Source organism: Hyposmocoma kahamanoa, unplaced genomic scaffold, assembly GCF_003589595.1.
Source record: "Hyposmocoma kahamanoa isolate Upper Pololo Valley unplaced genomic scaffold, ASM358959v1 101, whole genome shotgun sequence".
Classification (NCBI taxonomy): Eukaryota; Metazoa; Arthropoda; class Insecta; order Lepidoptera; family Cosmopterigidae; genus Hyposmocoma; species Hyposmocoma kahamanoa.
In genome coordinates, this window is record NW_020653333.1 from 2,124,753 (window position 1) to 2,142,340 (window position 17,588).

The 17,588-nt window shown below is 34.6% G+C and overlaps 2 protein-coding genes across 2 annotated transcripts in view; one reads left to right on the forward strand and one right to left on the reverse strand.

Moving 5' to 3' along the window:
- The window catches only part of LOC113230488, a 32,929-nt gene extending 15,818 nt beyond the window's left edge, over positions 1 to 17,111 (reverse strand). The window contains exons 1-6 of the mRNA XM_026464443.1: positions 17,060 to 17,111; positions 9,842 to 10,062; positions 8,798 to 8,990; positions 6,871 to 6,999; positions 5,752 to 5,897; positions 4,222 to 4,312 (exon numbers count right to left, since the gene is read on the reverse strand). Coding sequence (XP_026320228.1) covers positions 4,222 to 4,312; positions 5,752 to 5,897; positions 6,871 to 6,999; positions 8,798 to 8,990; positions 9,842 to 10,015 — 733 coding nt within the window. The 5' untranslated portion in view covers positions 10,016 to 10,062; positions 17,060 to 17,111. The remainder of the gene's footprint in view (positions 1 to 4,221; positions 4,313 to 5,751; positions 5,898 to 6,870; positions 7,000 to 8,797; positions 8,991 to 9,841; positions 10,063 to 17,059) is intronic.
- Positions 10,449 to 14,571, forward strand: LOC113230482 (protein SREK1IP1-like). The gene is made up of 3 exons (XM_026464432.1): positions 10,449 to 10,562; positions 12,036 to 12,217; positions 14,308 to 14,571. The coding sequence occupies exons 1-3, from the start codon at positions 10,449 to 10,451 to the stop codon at positions 14,453 to 14,455; spliced, it is 444 nt and encodes a 147-aa protein (XP_026320217.1). The 3' UTR covers positions 14,456 to 14,571.
- Positions 17,112 to 17,588: the final 477 nt, after the last annotated feature.

The following is a 17,588-nucleotide window of genomic DNA, read 5'->3' on the forward strand; positions in this document are numbered from 1 at the left end:
TCATTTCTAAATCCAAGATGGCGGGCACGATTTTTTCAAAAAAATGCTATGTGGGTATCGTTTTCGAGGTATTTGGGGATGCTCAATGTGAATATGGCACTATTTGTAAATCCAAGATGGCGGGCACGATTTTTCAAATAATGGCAAGTTGGGTATCGTTTTCGAGGTATTTGGGGGTGCTCATTACGAATATTGCTCTTGTTTGAACTGTCGTGTTTGCCATCTTGGATTTAGAAATGAGTGCCATATTTGTATTGAACATTCCCAAACATCTCGAAAACGATACCCAACTTGCCATTATTCGAAAAATCGCGCCCGCATCTTGGATTTAGAAATAAGTGCCATATTCGAAACCTAAAACCGAAAATGCCATAAGCAAACATTAAAGAAAATAACTGTTAAAATAGATTAAAAAATCGCTTAAGAATGCTCCCCTTTTAAGAAAATAAAATATTTTAATATAAAATATTTCGCTTGAGTTACGAAAAGAAAGACATATAATAAGCTATCAAAGTTGTACTGGTGGTGCCAACACTATAGTAGAAACAAATATATAAGTACTGTAAATTTGTTGCAATATGTGCTCCAATTCAAATAAAATTAAAATAAATAATTATTCAATAAAGCATGAACGCAGAGCCGTTAAAAGTATTATAAAATAATTAAGTGTCCCAATCACTTACAGGAGTTAACGAAAACATTTAATGTTTATTAAAGTAAATATTAGTTCAAGATGCGCAAATAAATCTAAATTACAGGCACCACTAAAATTTACGTAATATAATTATTTTGATACAGAATAGCAAAATGGGGAGAAAAAAAATTCGTTACTTTGCAACACTTTCGTATCTTGTTGCCGCGAAATTATTTTTCTGTTTTAGTGAATATTTACATAAAAATATGAGTTGAAACGCAGTTAGTGTCTATTTTATGTTTGTCTGTTGTATTTTTACACCCATTTACCGCACATTTCGTCATTTTTAGCAAAAAATTTTGGAGCTGTTCGCGGTGCAATATGACCTTGAGCACTAACAGCCCGCGCGCTCCTGAGACGCGTTTGGAACCCTCTAACTTGCCTCACTTAGCGTGTGCGGGCTAGGTTTCTATGCGTTATTATTCTAAGCTATTAGAATAAAAAATGCAGAAAGACGTTACGGTATTTCTAAAAAAAAAATTAATATAAAAAATGGCATAGGAGTATACGTTATTGAGGCTATCAGCGTAATGGTGGTGTGACCCACTTTTAATTCTTTTACCACAATATTTATTTATTATTTATTTTATTTCTGAGGGTACAAACAGCTTGTGTCACAATGTAATAAAAACTATATTAAGTAATTATAAGCAAAAACAGTAACCCTACTGCTGTTTACAACAACATGTTTTAATGCCTAATTATGTACAGTTACATACACTGCTTTATCTACACACATATTATAAGCTCTCTGTGATGTGTTCAGGAACTGCATGTTACGGCTGGCGAAATGGCGGCAAATAAAAACTTTTTTCACGCATGTCACACAACCGTAGTTTTTATTTTTAATTCATAGACATACTAGAATCGGTACCAACCATCATATCGTTCGATATCAAGTAACGTGTGAAATTGGCAAAATTGTTTGCTATTGACATTTCATTTTGAATAAAACTTCATTTCGACTGATATTAGAATATTTATTATTATTTTATTATTGAGGCCCAATCAAATTGTTTTGTTTTTCAGAGATGTTCGAAATTTGAATGTAATAATAACATCGAATTCGATGTTAATAAGAAGCAATAATAACATTTTCACAGATAAGAAATTGTTCTAACAAAACAGTTTACCTTTATGCTGGTCGTAATTTGCGGTTTTTGAACACATTTACAGAGTTTTTGATATGTGTGTAGATAAAATGAATTAAATAATACTTTTTTAACGTATTTGATTTCTTAATCAAATCAAAATCGGAAAGAGCAGAAACTTTGTTAAAATTATTGCTCGCACGCCGTAAAATAAGTGGAGAGGGAACTATGCTGACATTGTTAGATTTCTCGCGCGCTTTTGAAACGATTAATATTGCGTTACTCATTTCCAAACTTGCATATTATGGTTGTGACAGTGTTGCGTTGAGATGGTTTGTAAGTTACCTTAGTGATCGATCACAACGGGTCGAATTGTGCGATGTCAATGGAAAGAAAAGTCAATCTGCAGCTTCTTATGTACCTCAAGGGGTTCCACAAGGCTCCATATTAGGACCCATTCTATTCATTTTGTATAGTGCTGACATTTCCAAATGCATAATAAATTGTAAATATCATCTTTACGCTGACGATCTTCAGGTGTATATTACATTCAGGCCAAGTGAAGCTTCTGTAGCGACACACAAGCTTAATGAGGACCTAGACAGAATAGCAAGGTGGTCGAACCGTAATTGCTTGGTTTTAAACCCAGTGAAATCGAAATTCCTTGTGCTGGGTTCGAAAGCTCAAATACGTAAAATTAAAAATCATAATCCAGTTGTGGCAATTGGGGGCGATTGCATAGCGCAAGTGTGTGAGGCGCGAAACTTGGGTATTTTGATGGACGGTGAATTAAAATTCGAAAACCATGTGGTTGACACGGCTAGAAATTGTTTTTATAGGTTAAAAGTCTTGTACCAAATACGTTCGTTCTTGAGTACAGATTTACGGATTCACCTCTGTGAATCGTTAATATTGGCTAAGTTCAACTATGCGGACACTGTAATAGGACAATGCTTGTTGGCGAGAACAAAAAAAATAGTCCAGCGTGTTCAAAACGCTTGCGCGCGGTTCTGTTTAACGATTCCACCACGAACGCATGTATCACCTTACCTTAAGACAAGAAATCTGTTGAATATGGACTACCGACGCTCTCTCCACTTTGCAACTTTGCTTTTTGGTATAATAAAAAATAAAAATCCACAGTATCTGTATGAAAAGCTTACTTTTTCGCAACGTCACATTAGATTATCTTCTCGTTTGGTTTGCCCTAGACACAGCACGGCAGCATTTCGTGGTAGTTTTCGGTATTCTGCCACGAAATGCTGGAACAATATACCTCCGCCGATTAGAAACTGTGCCACAATTGGCGCATTCAAACGTAATTTTAAATTGTATTTAATAGACAAGCAAAAAAGAAATTTGTGACAAATAAAGGAAAGCACACACAATCAGTGAACGAAAATGAAGCTAGTAGAAATGGTAATTATCGTAGGTTGGTAATTTTGTAATAGTAGAACTTTAATAATCTAATAGATATTAAATATTTATTTATATTTATTTATTTTGATTCGCATATTTATATATTTTGTGTTAGTTGTTTGATTTGATATTTTATTTTGTTGTTGTATGTCGGTGGCGTCCGCTCATCTATTTGGTCACCACAGAATATCAGCGTCGGGTTGTTCTGCATGCACAACCCGGCAAATGCTGAGTGGCGACCATTTTGGATCTCAATGTTTAGTTATAATTTAAGATTTACATTGTACATATTTGTTAAATGAGACCAAATAAATATTGTTTCTTTCTTTCTTTCTTTCTATAAATAAATGCCGTTTGTAATTTTGTGAATTTTACTTTTAATGATGCTATTGCCATGTATATTTTTATTATTAACAGACTTCAAAAAAGGTGGAGGTTCTCAATTGGACTGCATGTTTTTTTTGTATGTATGTTACGCAATAACTCCGTAAATTGTGAACCGATTTTGATAATTCTTTTATGTTGAAAAGAGGGTACCTCAGTAATGGTCCCATTTAAATTTGAAGAAATATTTCACTTTTAAGGGTGGCAAACTAGGGGATGTGTGAGTTTTGAGGTCGGTTTTTTTTGGTACCTACTCTGTACTGAGATTACATATATGAAAATACGATAACCATACAAATATAAAATAATTATGTACTATACTTTAGTACAATTTGAAGTAATATTGCAGAAAGAAAATTGAATGTGGGTTACACCATTATTGTCATGATAGCCTCAACTTACTATGAACTGAGACCGTTGCCATCTCTGGTAAAACTGCCCTTTCATGTAGAGCTATATATAACAAAGAATACTGTATTAAATACTGTATTGTTATTGCACTAAAACTTATTTGTTCCAACGTTGAAAGCTCCTCAATTTTATATGACAACGGTAGGTCAGGTGAATCTAAAACACTTGAACAAAAAGTATGTAGGTATATTTTATTGAACAGTAGGAATATTCAATGCTTACCTATAACTAAGAAGACGTAGTACTCGTACACTAGGGCGTACACTGTAAGTGCGCACACGCGGGCCGACACCGTGCCCAGGCGCCATAGGAACTGCCGAAAGACAGTGAGATTCAATCACATACATTTTATTTTATTTTTATTTATTTATCAGATAAACACAAACAGTTACATACTAAATAAATAACAAACATTGAAAAAGCAAGATTAAATAAAAATGAACCAACAACGGGTTCCACAAATGTGTGGCAATAAAGGCATATTATGACTCGCATGACACATGCGCGTAGTCTTATGGAATTATATTTAAAAATTTCGTTTATACATATAGGGCGAAATTAAGTAAAATAAATAATAAATAAAAATTACATGTTATATACTTACATTATATTCATATATACATACACACATACATAACAATATATATCAAATCAGTTACAATAATAATTATAAATACCATAGAAATCAGAAGGAGCCACTATTCATTTTCATCACACTTGCTCGTAAACAGTGTCATGACATGCAGGCAAATTCGGACGCAATGTCCCAAATTACACACACGGGCTTTTTCATTATATTACTACTGCCCTAAGGTGGTGATTGCTTTTTAATTTTTTTATTTAATTTTTTATTTTATTTTATTAGACTACATCACATACGTTGCTCTGAAAAGTAAGTAGCTAAAGCACTTTTGTTATGGAAATCAGAAAAACGACGGTACCACAAACACCCTGTTTTGTTTGACCCAGAGACAATATAGAAAAGTTAGTTTCTACACTGAGCTGGCCGGGGTTCGAACCCGGGACCTCAGAGATGGCGACACCATGAAAACTGGTGTGCAAGTCACTCGACCACAGAGGCCGTCATTACTTCTCTTACACGTCAAGATTAAACAAAAAGATTTTATGTTCGAAAAATTTGAATGTATTTCGCATAAGCTTGAAGTATAAAAAAAGCAAATATTTGCAATTTAACCATATTTTACTAAATTAATATAGTAAATTCAATTTCTGCAGTATTTTGAAGTAATTTATTTTATATCTACATAACGGCTCTATGCGTTTTTACTTTACAACATTTTATTATTATATACTTATTATTGTTCTCCACAAAACGGAGTCTCTTTGAACTAGCTCCGACTTTTCTTGATATATCCATACCGATAGCCGACCGTCTGCCCATGCTCGGAATGGACCTGTCGTCCAACTTAAACTTCGGCAGATACATTGTATCCACGGCAAGAATGCAGCCAGGAAGCTTGTCATCTTTGCCACGTGAGGAGTTACTTCACACCGGGACATCCCTGTTCCCTTCTACATAAGGTTTGATTATACTGACCCTCCCCACCGACCCTTAGGTTATACGAGAAGGGCACTATAACCACAGCGCGCACAGGAACCTTTTAAGTTCAGGTTCAGACCCCAGATCAGTTGTTAGAGACCGTTGTCACTGATTTCATCCGGTTCTCAAGAGGCTAGTGCTTCGGGTGACCTTGACACAAATTAATTTAGAATTAAAAGCGGTATGCTGACCTGGAAGATGACGCCGAGCCACGTGAGAAGCAGTCGGTGCACGTTGCGCGCGCGCACGTTCTTGCTGAAGCTGGCCAGCGCCCAGCACACCGAAAACAGCGACAGGCACGCCGAGATCACGTTCAGCTCCGCGAACGCCTTGTTCGCTGCGTAGGCGACGTATCATAAGCGACTTTGTCCAGTTAGGTTCCACGTTAGATTGTACAAAAGTAAACATTTATGATGCTTTACCAAAGTTGGCCGGCATTTGAATTACTTGTAATTGTATGTCAACTACTAAAATGTGTTTTGTAATTGTTATTTCAAGTAGTTTCTTGGTGTCCGGTTATTGGTAATGATTGTATTTTATATATTGTCTAAAAAGAACCTTTGTCAAATTTTGACACGAGTCGAGCGTCAGGGACACAGGTTTTATTTGAGAATTTATTTTTATAAACGAAATTAATGCCATTTGAAAAATTTAATTATCGTATACTATTAAGTGTTCTATTTAGTTCAGTTGATATAAAAAAAAATATTGGTATATGTAAAGCGCCTATTGAATACAGCGGTTTTCTTGTAAAATTCCGAGGTAAGTTTGTTTTTTTTTCTATCGAGAAAATTTTATAGGTATCGTGTTTTCACACTGTATAGTAATCAGTGTGTATCCTCAATTTTACTAAATATTTTTTATAAAGTGGTTGATTTGACTTTCACTGTTATGCGGAATCAACCAAGCCGATTTGAGGTTGCATCGACTCTTAATAAATAGACAGTTTTCTTCATAGACCTACTGAGAATTGTCTCTCACACTATTTCTGTGAATGCCTTAGTTTTCAGTCTAGTGTTGTACCTATCAATGTTGTTGAAATAAAATTCGCTAGATTTCTGTACGGTGTAAGCCGTCAGTGGGTAACCTATCACAAACTCCAATTTGTTTTCCGAAATAACGTTTCTTCGAATTTTCATTACACCGAAAACCGAATTATAGGTTCAACTTAGGTTCCGTTAGGTTAAGTTAGGTTTAAAAGAAAAAATATTTTCCTCTCAAAATTTCGAGGTCACGAAAATTCGAGCAAACGGTATTTCTGGAAAATGTCATTTCGGAGTACTGATAGGTAACCCCGTCAGTGGAATTACCCGCGGGCTCATCGACGCTGGGGTCTACGTTGAGGTCGGGCGGTGGTGGCGCGTCGCGGAGAAGTATGTGCAGTTGCAGCAGCAGCATTGGCGCTGCTTCGCAGAACGCATGCACTAGTCGCAGCATGCCTGAAACAAATTCTTATGGAATTCTGGAACAAGGGTAACGCTGAAGCTGATCTTGTTTGCTTCAGTCTGTATGACCTTGATTTTTTTATATATTTATTTATTAAATATCATGATGTTTTGGTACCATGCTTTTTATATATTTTTTATGAAAATACTCTTTTAGTTATTTATATGCACACACGTAGAGGTCCTGGGTTCGATTACCGGTCAAATTCAGTCATTCTGATACAAATAGAGTCATTTTATTCTATAGGTAAAATAAATTACACTTGAAGAAGTAATTTTTTAAGCTACTGCACCTTCACTGTGCTGACTTCCGTGAGAAGAACGAGCTAGAAACTCTTTTACTTGAAAAGAGTTTCTAGCTCGTTACACTTAAATGCCATGGAATAAATTTTGTACCAAATTTGTGTGGAATCTAGAATCATGTCGTCTTTTCATACATCTTTACCTAACACGTAGAGTTCAATTTTGTAATATGACTTTTCAATTAAAATATTAATGCAAGTTTTAAATTTCATAGCCCCGCACTAGGGAATCCCTGCGTCGCGGGTGCCATGAACACACACATAGACAAACACAAATTACACCCAAAGTCACGAGACAAATAAATGTAGTCCATACAAATATTTCTCCGTGCCCGAGAAGCGAACACCCGACACCTCTGTGTTGCAGTCCGGCATGGTAAACGTTAACTAAAGTAAACTATTTTAAGTTTTATGTATATATATTTTTGTAATATTCTTAGTGTTTAAAATAAATAAATAAAAAAATAAAAAATATTCTAGCAGTATCAACATCGGTAAGTTCACGTGTTTGCGAACTGTCCGTGCAGCGGAGCTGTCTGCTGACCAGGGAAGGTATATGCGGAAACCATTGAACTTTACTCTCTAAGGTCACTCCCAAGAAGACTGCTTTATTAACAATGTTTAACTTTTCTCCATTTATTTTTATATTTGGACTAGTCGATTATGCATTTGACAATTTAAATTTAACACACTTTGTCTTCTTGGAATTAAGCAGCAAATTGTTAGCATTGAACCAATGAACTAACTTTGATTAATTTCATTCATTTTTTATTCTTCATTTATTTCTCTCGTGAGTTTGGGTGTAATTTGTGGTTGTCTATGTGGATATCCATGGCACACGCGATACAAGGTTTCCCTCTCTAGTGCGGAGATATGAGTGTGTGCGTTATTTATTTTTTTATTTGTTTGATACAAAGATCGAACACAAACAAAAATTCCTTCAATCTGACTAAACTCGAACCATGCCGAGGCGCCACTCTTAACCAAGTAAGCAACAGACCGAGTCAGCAAATCTGACGACTTCCTTTTATGTGTTCGTTATAGATCTTTGTATTAGATTTAAACGTCGTTTTACACAAGAAAACTTTTTATATTGTGTATTTTTTTATGTTTCGTACAGTCAAAAAACACTTCAAGCTTGACACTTTGGCTCGCTCTTATTGCAAGGGAGATTGAGTTGGATTTTAATCCTAAGTGTCGAGCTAGAAATGACTTTGACACAAGGTCAACGTCTAACAATGAATGGTAGCTTCATGGAACCCTTAACTTTGGGATTACCCTTATCATTTTTCTAATTAAATATATTTATTAGATTAAGTGAAACGTAAATTATTTAGTCTTGTATTTGACTAAATTGTAACGTATTTATAATGTACTTTGCTAGTGCCTTATAAATAAATGAACAAAAAAATTCTAACTCGTTAGCTTACAGTACGCGAACCTCGTGTAATTAAAAAGTAAAAAAATATATATGATGATGACACACTTACATAGATCTCGCACTTGGTGCTTCACCCTTCGCAGCTCGACCGGCACGAGTAGCCTGGCGTACCGCCACAGCACGCCGAGCTGCAGCGCGTGCAGCAGCAGCGGCCCCCAAGGCAGCCGCGCTTTGCGTTCCTCCGCCGCGCCGGGGCCCGACCCACCCCACCACACGTGCAAGTACCAGCGAAGCGATATCACCTGTCCAAACATGTTTTCTTTAGTCGAGAATTTTGAAGTAAATATCCTAAGAAAACCAAAGCGCCTAAATTTAGAGCCTTACCTATTTCAGCTGCCAAGTAATGTGAGCATTACTGCGTTCCGGTTTAGAAGGGTGGGGGTGGTGCTGGTGAAATTAAAGGCACATGGGATATGTCAACTTGTCTCAGGGTGACGGTCACAGTGCGATTTAAAGCTCTGAGTGACACTGCAACTGTTATAGACAGGCGTTTCGCTTTCCACCAGGCGCACCATTAGTTTGTCATATCACTTGGTATTATAAAAAAAACCCGTGCTCAGCTTTCGCTAGACTATGGGTCGTATTCTAGAACTCTACTCAATGCTCAAGTCAGGATTGCACTGGAAACACAAGCACTGGAAATACGACTCTAATGGCAGGGACTTGAGTATGATTTCGAGTGCTTTAAACCATACTCAAATCCTGACTTGAGCATTGAGTAGAGTTCTAGAATACGACCCATAGACTCAGTGAAACTAATTTTTTTTACTCAACTAACAATGGTGATGGTTTGATTTCGGAGAGCGATAAATAGCATGCTTACTTAGGATTACGTTAAAAAAACACTACAGAATTTTAAAATTTGAGATGAGATTTATAAGATGTGATCTAGGGTATCGATTTTCAACATTTTCAAAATATGCCTATTATTTAATTAAGTGACATGGATTTTTTATTTTATTTTTACCTGAACTGATATAATTTAGTCTATTGCCCGGTGCCCGCTTGACGTTGAGTTTTGGGACACCCTGTATATCTGAATTCAACATAAGTATACATTAAGTAAAAAAACTTATAAAACGTTTCTTAGTACCTGTGATATGAGTAATGACGTGATGACAATGGAAATAGCAGCGGCGAAACTGCCTTTGTAACCCCGCTCGAGCAGCGCGTACCCCATCACTACGTCGAACACCACGTCGCAGAAGTAACCCGCCAGTGAGATCACGTTGAACAGCACGTCACACAGCGGTAGGAATTCCGCCATCGCCAAACATCGCAATTATACTGATTGATAATCCGTCTTTTCCTTTACTGTAAACAAGATGTTGAGATTTTTAATGAGGAATTATTATATCACAAGAATGAATGGTTTGGTTAAATTAATTACCGCTGCGTTGATAGGAATGTTGTTACGTTTCGTATCGCGTTAATTTTTGATTTGTTTTAATTTTACAAAATATTTTGTGTCATTTATTAAAATAAGTAATATTATATCAAAATTTCTATAGAAATAAATATGATTAACGTAAGAAATACTTATTTAATGAATTTTTGCAGAAATAAACATTTACGATATTACGACAATTGAGGTTTGCATGCAACGGAACGTAGTGTTGACATACCACAAGTCGTGTGATGCGTGTTTTTTCTATTTACTATTAATTCCGTGAAAAAAGTAAAGAAACATTTTAAACGCAATGTCTAATTACACAGATATTGTGAGCAAAATAGGAAAGGATAGTTCGCGGGCCGCTTGCAAGAAATGTGGTTACGCCGGACACCTAACTTTTCAATGTAGAAATTTCATAAAAGTAAATTTTTTAACTTATTTGTGTGTTAAAACGTAGTTAACAAATAATTATACTTGTAGTAGTAACACGTTCAGGTTTATTTTAAGTAGCAGTGGAGCTCCTTGTGAAAGAGTTCGTCTACGGAAATACTGCCACCTTACTTATTTCTGGGCCACGCAGTGGTGTTAGCACATCGAGTATGTAACCAGAAATAGAGACTAAATAAGGGCCATATATTCCAGGTAACACATTAGCGATACAGCTCCTACAAATATCAACTCCCGTTTGCACTGAAATATAGACGGGCCAACTACTGACCTATGTGTATGTCTCCGTATATTCCAAAAAATATTCTGTATTTATTGTAATAAAGAATTTCTAACAATGCCGAGCTGTTCTATTCTGTGGTGTGGTAAAAACCGCTAAACATCTAATTACAATCACATTTCATCTGTAATTAAATATGTAATTTTGCAATTCTCGTCCATTATAGCAAAGCTCAAGTTAACTGGTTGATTTGAAGTGAAACAGTTGACGACACCCGTCAATTGTTTGGAACTCTGGCTAGCCAATCGGAGTGCAGTTGTCACAGTAATGATATGGTAAAATAGTTTTCGAACAAATTATATGACATTTAGTCTCTATTTCTGGTTGTATACTCAATGTGTTAGCATTTTTGTGTTCTGGTTTTGAAGGGTGCTGGTGAAATTACAGGCACATGGCACTTGTCAACTTATGTCTCAGGGTGTCGGGCGCAGTGGCAGTGCCCCTCAGATCTTTGCGATTTAAAGCTCCGAGTGGCAGTGCAACTGTAATGGACAGGAGTGTAGCTTACCATCAGTGACGGGACTTGTTCGTCCCGTAACTTGATATTATTTAAATAAAAACCTAAAACTTTATTTAGTAATGTTGTTAGGAATATAATTTAGTTGAATTCTCTAGAACATTTTACTATGTGAGTAAGGTATTGAATAATTGATAGAAATCGTTGCAAAATGAACCATAATAGGTAGATGACTTATTTTTTAAAATTATTATAAATGTGTATGTTGTAAGTAAATTATTATTTATCTACAGTTTTGTTTTTGATAGGAAGCACATCTTCGTCTTTTGAAGCCGCATGTTGTATTCTACTACTATAACTATTTTAAACTGAAATTTATATTTTGAAAATTTTAAAACTTTTCCGATTTAAATTGTGTCTATTTGTTTTTCTAGCAAACCAATATTTTGGGCCCTTTACTAATATTGACCGAATACCACACAAGCTCTGAGCTCTGCACTGGGGAAATCCTGTATTGTGGGTGCTGTTTACTCATGCATAGACAACTACAAATGACACCCCAACTCCCAAGATAAATAAATGTAGGATGTACGAATATTTCTACCGACACAGGAATCAAACCTAGGTCCTTAGCATAGCATAGCATGATAACTGCTCAGTCACAGAAGCGGTTAACGTGACTGAATTTAATACATAATTTATATTTCCAGATAGATCCAAATAAGGAGATAGTCCTGGACGTAAGCAGTACCAGCAGTGACAGCGAGGATGATTATGCCACGCCATTGCAGAGCTTGCGTGAGGCCGAGCTGCGCCAGAAGCTGCAGGAGAAACTGCAAAAGGCCAAGGAGAAGAAAGAAAAGAAGAAGAGTAAAAAGAGAAAGAGATCCAGGTGAGTTTTTTTGGATATTAACTGTATTGGGTTAAATGTTACAGGAGACCTCAAAATCCTCTATGCTTGACCTGTCAAAGTAAATTTAGCAATAAGTGCTAAAATTGCATTAATTTGATAAACCAGTTGAACCTGTGTACTGATTCTCTACGCACTGGTGTCATTTAAGTGTTATGAATTGTAATGGACAACATAAGGTCATCATTTTACACCTTTATACTAAAAGGTTTGTGCGGAGTAGGGTAATATAGCCCTATATACCGTGTGACTCCTGAGCGCTACAGTACCTCATTAGGAGGATGGAGTGCTTTTATCAGAGTTCTTAATATTAACAAAAGTTATTCAAATAATTCCTCTTACAAATGTAGTGTACGCATCCATTACCTTTCATACTGTTGTTATTTGTCAAGATTATAGTTACCTTTTTAAATTTTAGTTGGACATTGTGTCCACTTAAAAGAGTTTGTGGCAATTAGAATGTTTGTAAAGTATGATAGCATATCGTCGGTTAAAAGGTAAAACTCACTAATAGCCTAATTGGCCAAAGGGAGATAATTAAGATTTTGTATTTTTTCATTATGAAAAATCACTAAAGGACTGGTATGTATTAAAACATGAAGGACACCACAGACTTACTGAATTTTTCTTGTCATAGATGTTCTTCCCAATAAAGCAAAATTGAAAAAATCTAGTTTTTGAACAAAATGTCACTTAATGAGTTTTACCTTTTAACCGACGATATCAAGTAGTATTGTAAAGACAATGGCACACCAGACTACACATTTTTGTTCGAAAATCGCCTCCAGTGCAATGGAACACTGCCTGGACATTAAGAAAGTGTCGAGGAAACCGCATGCGAATAAGAATGGCTTGGTTAATATGGTTGTAAACCTGTCTAAGAAAATTGAAAACGAAATTAACATATCTGAAATCAAAGATATTTTCCGAGTATAGGGAAAGCGAGACGGTATTAAGAATACCCCAATAATTGTGGAGACTGGCTCAACTATAATTACGACTAACATATTGAAATCGTGTAAATCCTACAACATCAAAAATAAAGAAAAACTGCGAGGTTACAAACTACATCTGTTTTTCTATGCGTAACTCTGGCCAACCCGACCTCAAACATGAAATTAGAATTCATAAGAACGACCAAAATTTAACCTGGTATGACCATATAAATCTTATTTCTTCTTGATTAAGAAAACTCATTTGGATTTTTAAAAACCTTAGATATGTGGCAACAAAAGACTTAATGACTAAAGTGTATATCGCCTTAGCACAATCCGTTCTTGTATATTGTATCCCTATCTGGGGAGGAGCCTCTAAAACTAAATTCATAAAACTAGAAAGAGCTCACACATCCTTACTTAAAGTAATGCATTTTAAGAATTATAGGTTTCCCACAACGGAGCTGTATAGAATTAGTAATGTAAGTTACGGTTTGAAAATTATATATATTAAATTGTATCTGTAAAGTACACAAAACCATTGATTTTGACCTGCTAATTTTGAGGAAAAGAAGAAAAACCTTGTGTTACCGTATCAAACTGTATGTACCAGCTTTGCTAGTAAACAATTTAACTGACAGTCGTCTTATCTCTATAATAAAATAAATAAAGTACTAATTCTACACCCATTGAACTTGTATAACTTGAAATCTACGCTCTCAAAATGGTTACGATCATTGGATTATGAGGATACAGAACGTCTTTTAGAAGGGCTGGAATAATTCTACATCAAAAACAAACACGAAATCCCTCACACGTTACTAACACATTAGTTGTTGTATATTTAGGTATGTATATATGTGTATGTATTATGTATGTATGTATAATTATTAGCTTAATTTAATTTTTTTTTTATTTTGAACAAGATATGTCAATGTGTAGCTTGATGTGCTGGCGTGTGTACATAAAACCTAATAAATACTTAAATAAAGTAATGATTTTTTTTAATAATATGTTAGACAACCACACCCATTGCCTGGCCTCAAACTAATTGGTTCTGAAAAAAGTAGTTTCATTTCCAATGTGTAACAATTGAACAAAAACCTAGAAATTTATTGAAGCTAAATTTGCTCACAGGTCATCCAGCACATCGTCAACATCAAGTGATTCATCTTCATTATCATCAGACAGTGATTCAGAGAAGGAAAAAAGAAGAAAGCACAAGAAAAAGAAATCCAAGAAATCAAAAAAGTCACACAAAGAACATAAGAAGAGTAAAAAATGACCTTAAATAGATAATGATTAGACTAATCTTTTTCATTTCATGTAATGAACAATAATACATTATTATAAATGAACCTATTTAACAATCATATCATTACCTGGCTTACAATTGCAAGTTCTGATAATATATTTACGAACTCAATAGGCAGTCTGCCTTCCTTGTCACCTTTTTTCGACCATTGGTCATACATAACTAATTGAGTTATTAATATATCTGGAATCAACGGAATGGTGTCTATAAACCCCTATAACCAGTTTTTTTATATCTAGTTTCAGTTTTGTTGTTAATCAAAATCAGCATTTTTTGTTGAATTTGTTCAAAATTTTGTTGCTAATGTTTAAATTGCAAACGCGTTAGTTACAATTACGAAAGCAGTACTGCTCAGAATACTCCAATTTATGTTTAGCAATTGACTTTGTTTCCTTATATTGATTCCTCAGGCAGTCAAATTCCGGGTTAGTAAGTCAGCCTTATATTCCATTAATAAATATAAGGAATAATCCATACCTTGATTAATGATTTTATTATATGTTTAAAGGCTGAACCTAATAATTGTAAGGAATTTTGTCTATTTTTTGTAAGTGATTTTAATATGAGATTACAGTAAGAATATATTTTTTTTAAAAGGTAACATTGTATTATTTAATATACCTACATATCATGCATATATTATAATGAAGGTGGAAGTTTAAAATGTACGAGACATTTTATTTTCACATTAATGTCATATATTTATTCACATTAATGTCATTTTTCCCTTACAACAAAATGTCCCTTATGACATTGCACATTTCTACCATCTTATTATTTATTTATTGAGCATTGGCTATGGAGTCATTGGCTTAATTAGCTAACAAATAATAAAGGAACCGAAAACATAACTCAGACTAAAAATTTATTCCTGTTAAGGCCTGCCATTTTTTGTCATATACAGGTGTACATTTGATACGGGGCAGCAAAGCCAGCCACCTTAATCGTTGCAGTTACAGGAAAACGGTTCTAGACGACTATCCATTAATTTTGAAGATATTTTGATTGGCATTCACGGATTTCTAAAAAATGGTACGGTCAGCAAGATACAATGCAATTTTTACAAACTTTTTTTTTTATGCCATTCGATCCGGTCTCTGTTAAAGATCAATAGTCTCTATGGGACCAACTGAGGTAAGAGTACTCGAAATGTCAGAAATCGCAAAAAACTTTATACCATACATTTTGTAGGGACATATTTAGTAATCAGTTATTCTAGGTTAAGGTTAAGTTAAAACTAACAATAAGAAAACTAATAAATTGACAATGTATTGTGTATTTCAAAATAAAAACAATAACAAAAAGCAAAATAACATAAAAAATCTTTGATAGTAAGTGCTCGAATTGATTGCCGCCGTGGCATTCAATTCGAGCATAGATTAGCTCTCTTCCGCAAAGAGCAAGTAGCGGCTGAAATTTTACTCGGATGGATTCCATTGAAAATTGCTGCAAGTGCGTCTTTCAATTCTTGTACTTCATTTAACTAATACATAATACGTTGTCAATTCGTTAGTTTCCTTAACTACCTAGAATAACTGATTACTAAATATGTCCCTACAAAATGTATGGTATAAAGTTTTTTGCGATTTCTGACATTTCGAGTACTCTTACCTCTGTTGGTCCCATAGAGACTATTGATCTTTAACAGAGACCGGATCGAATGGCATAAAATAAATTTTGTAAAAATTGCCTTTTATCTTGCTGACTGTACCATTTTTTCAAAATCTGTGAATGCCAATCAAAATATCTTCAAAATTCATGGATAGTCTTCTAGAACCGTTTTCCTGTAATTATAACAATTAAGGATGCTCGCCTTGCTGCCCCGTCTCAAATTTACACTTTACTGTATATACTCAAAACTATTCCATTTCTTTATAAATCAGACTTACATAATGTTAGAATAAAACAAGAATCTGTTTTCTAACAAGGGATTTTTCACTATGTAAGTTACGAGTTGCTGCATTGAAAATAATGCTATTTAGTATATTTAAAATAAATATAACCCACGAATTAAAAGAAAAATGAGCTATTATGATTCGAGTTATGAAACAAAAAATATTTTTTAGTCAGCCATGACCATGGGACTTGTAGAGCCCACATTGTTGGTTGGTTTGAAAAAATAACAATTAGCTATTAGATCCAAAAAAGAAAATATTCCAATATGTGTTATATTTTTAGTGTTGCTGTAATGCTTGTTTAAGTATGATATTTATCGGCAACAACAAATAATTTTACGCAAAATGTGCCAAGAAACTTTTTTAGGAAGCTTTTTAGTTTTTGTGCAAGTATGAATTTAAAGAGATTGCTTCAAATAATTTTATAGGCTTTAATGTAAAAAAGATACTACAAAGTCATTAAAAAGCTTGTGACGATCGAAAGCAAACACGAGAAAGCAGGGAGTTTAGGTTTTTTGATGAATGACAAGGTTCTACGCCAAATAGAAAGTCCATATCATTAGCGGCTTTCCCTGAATTTTTTCACTAATGTACACGAACAAGGAACTCAATTACGCTATAAATATATTCGATAAGGTAGTAAGAATGTAAGTAAGAGCAAAGAAATCCGTAAACTTACCTCATATGTGAGAAATTTGAGGAATTCCGACCGTCAGGACTTCACGGGAGTATAGGCATTTTAGCAAAAATTTAGAACAAAACAAGCTTATGATTTATTGCACTATAATAAGATTACAGTATTAATTTGGTTCCCACACTCATTACTATGCACATCACACAAAAAAGCTTAGATATTTTGGTTAAGTTATTCCTAAGTTACAATCAAGTTCACGTCAAAAGTTCAAGCGATTTTAACGCCATCTTGTGACCGGTATGTGAAACTTGAAAGCTCCATCGATTTGGTCGCGTTCCGTTTTTATCAAAATTTTTGTTTGCGTCCATCATTATTTTACTTTGAAAGAAATTATTAATCTTTTAAGATTTTTTTTAAAGGACAAAAATAATTTACTAACAAAATTAACTTTTTTAGTAGACGCTGTAACTTTGTTAAATTTTAACGTACCTATATAACGCAAAATTTAAACGATATTTTACGGCCTATGCACATAGCCTTTTTTGTTTATACGGTTCCGGCAGAGGCTCAAAAA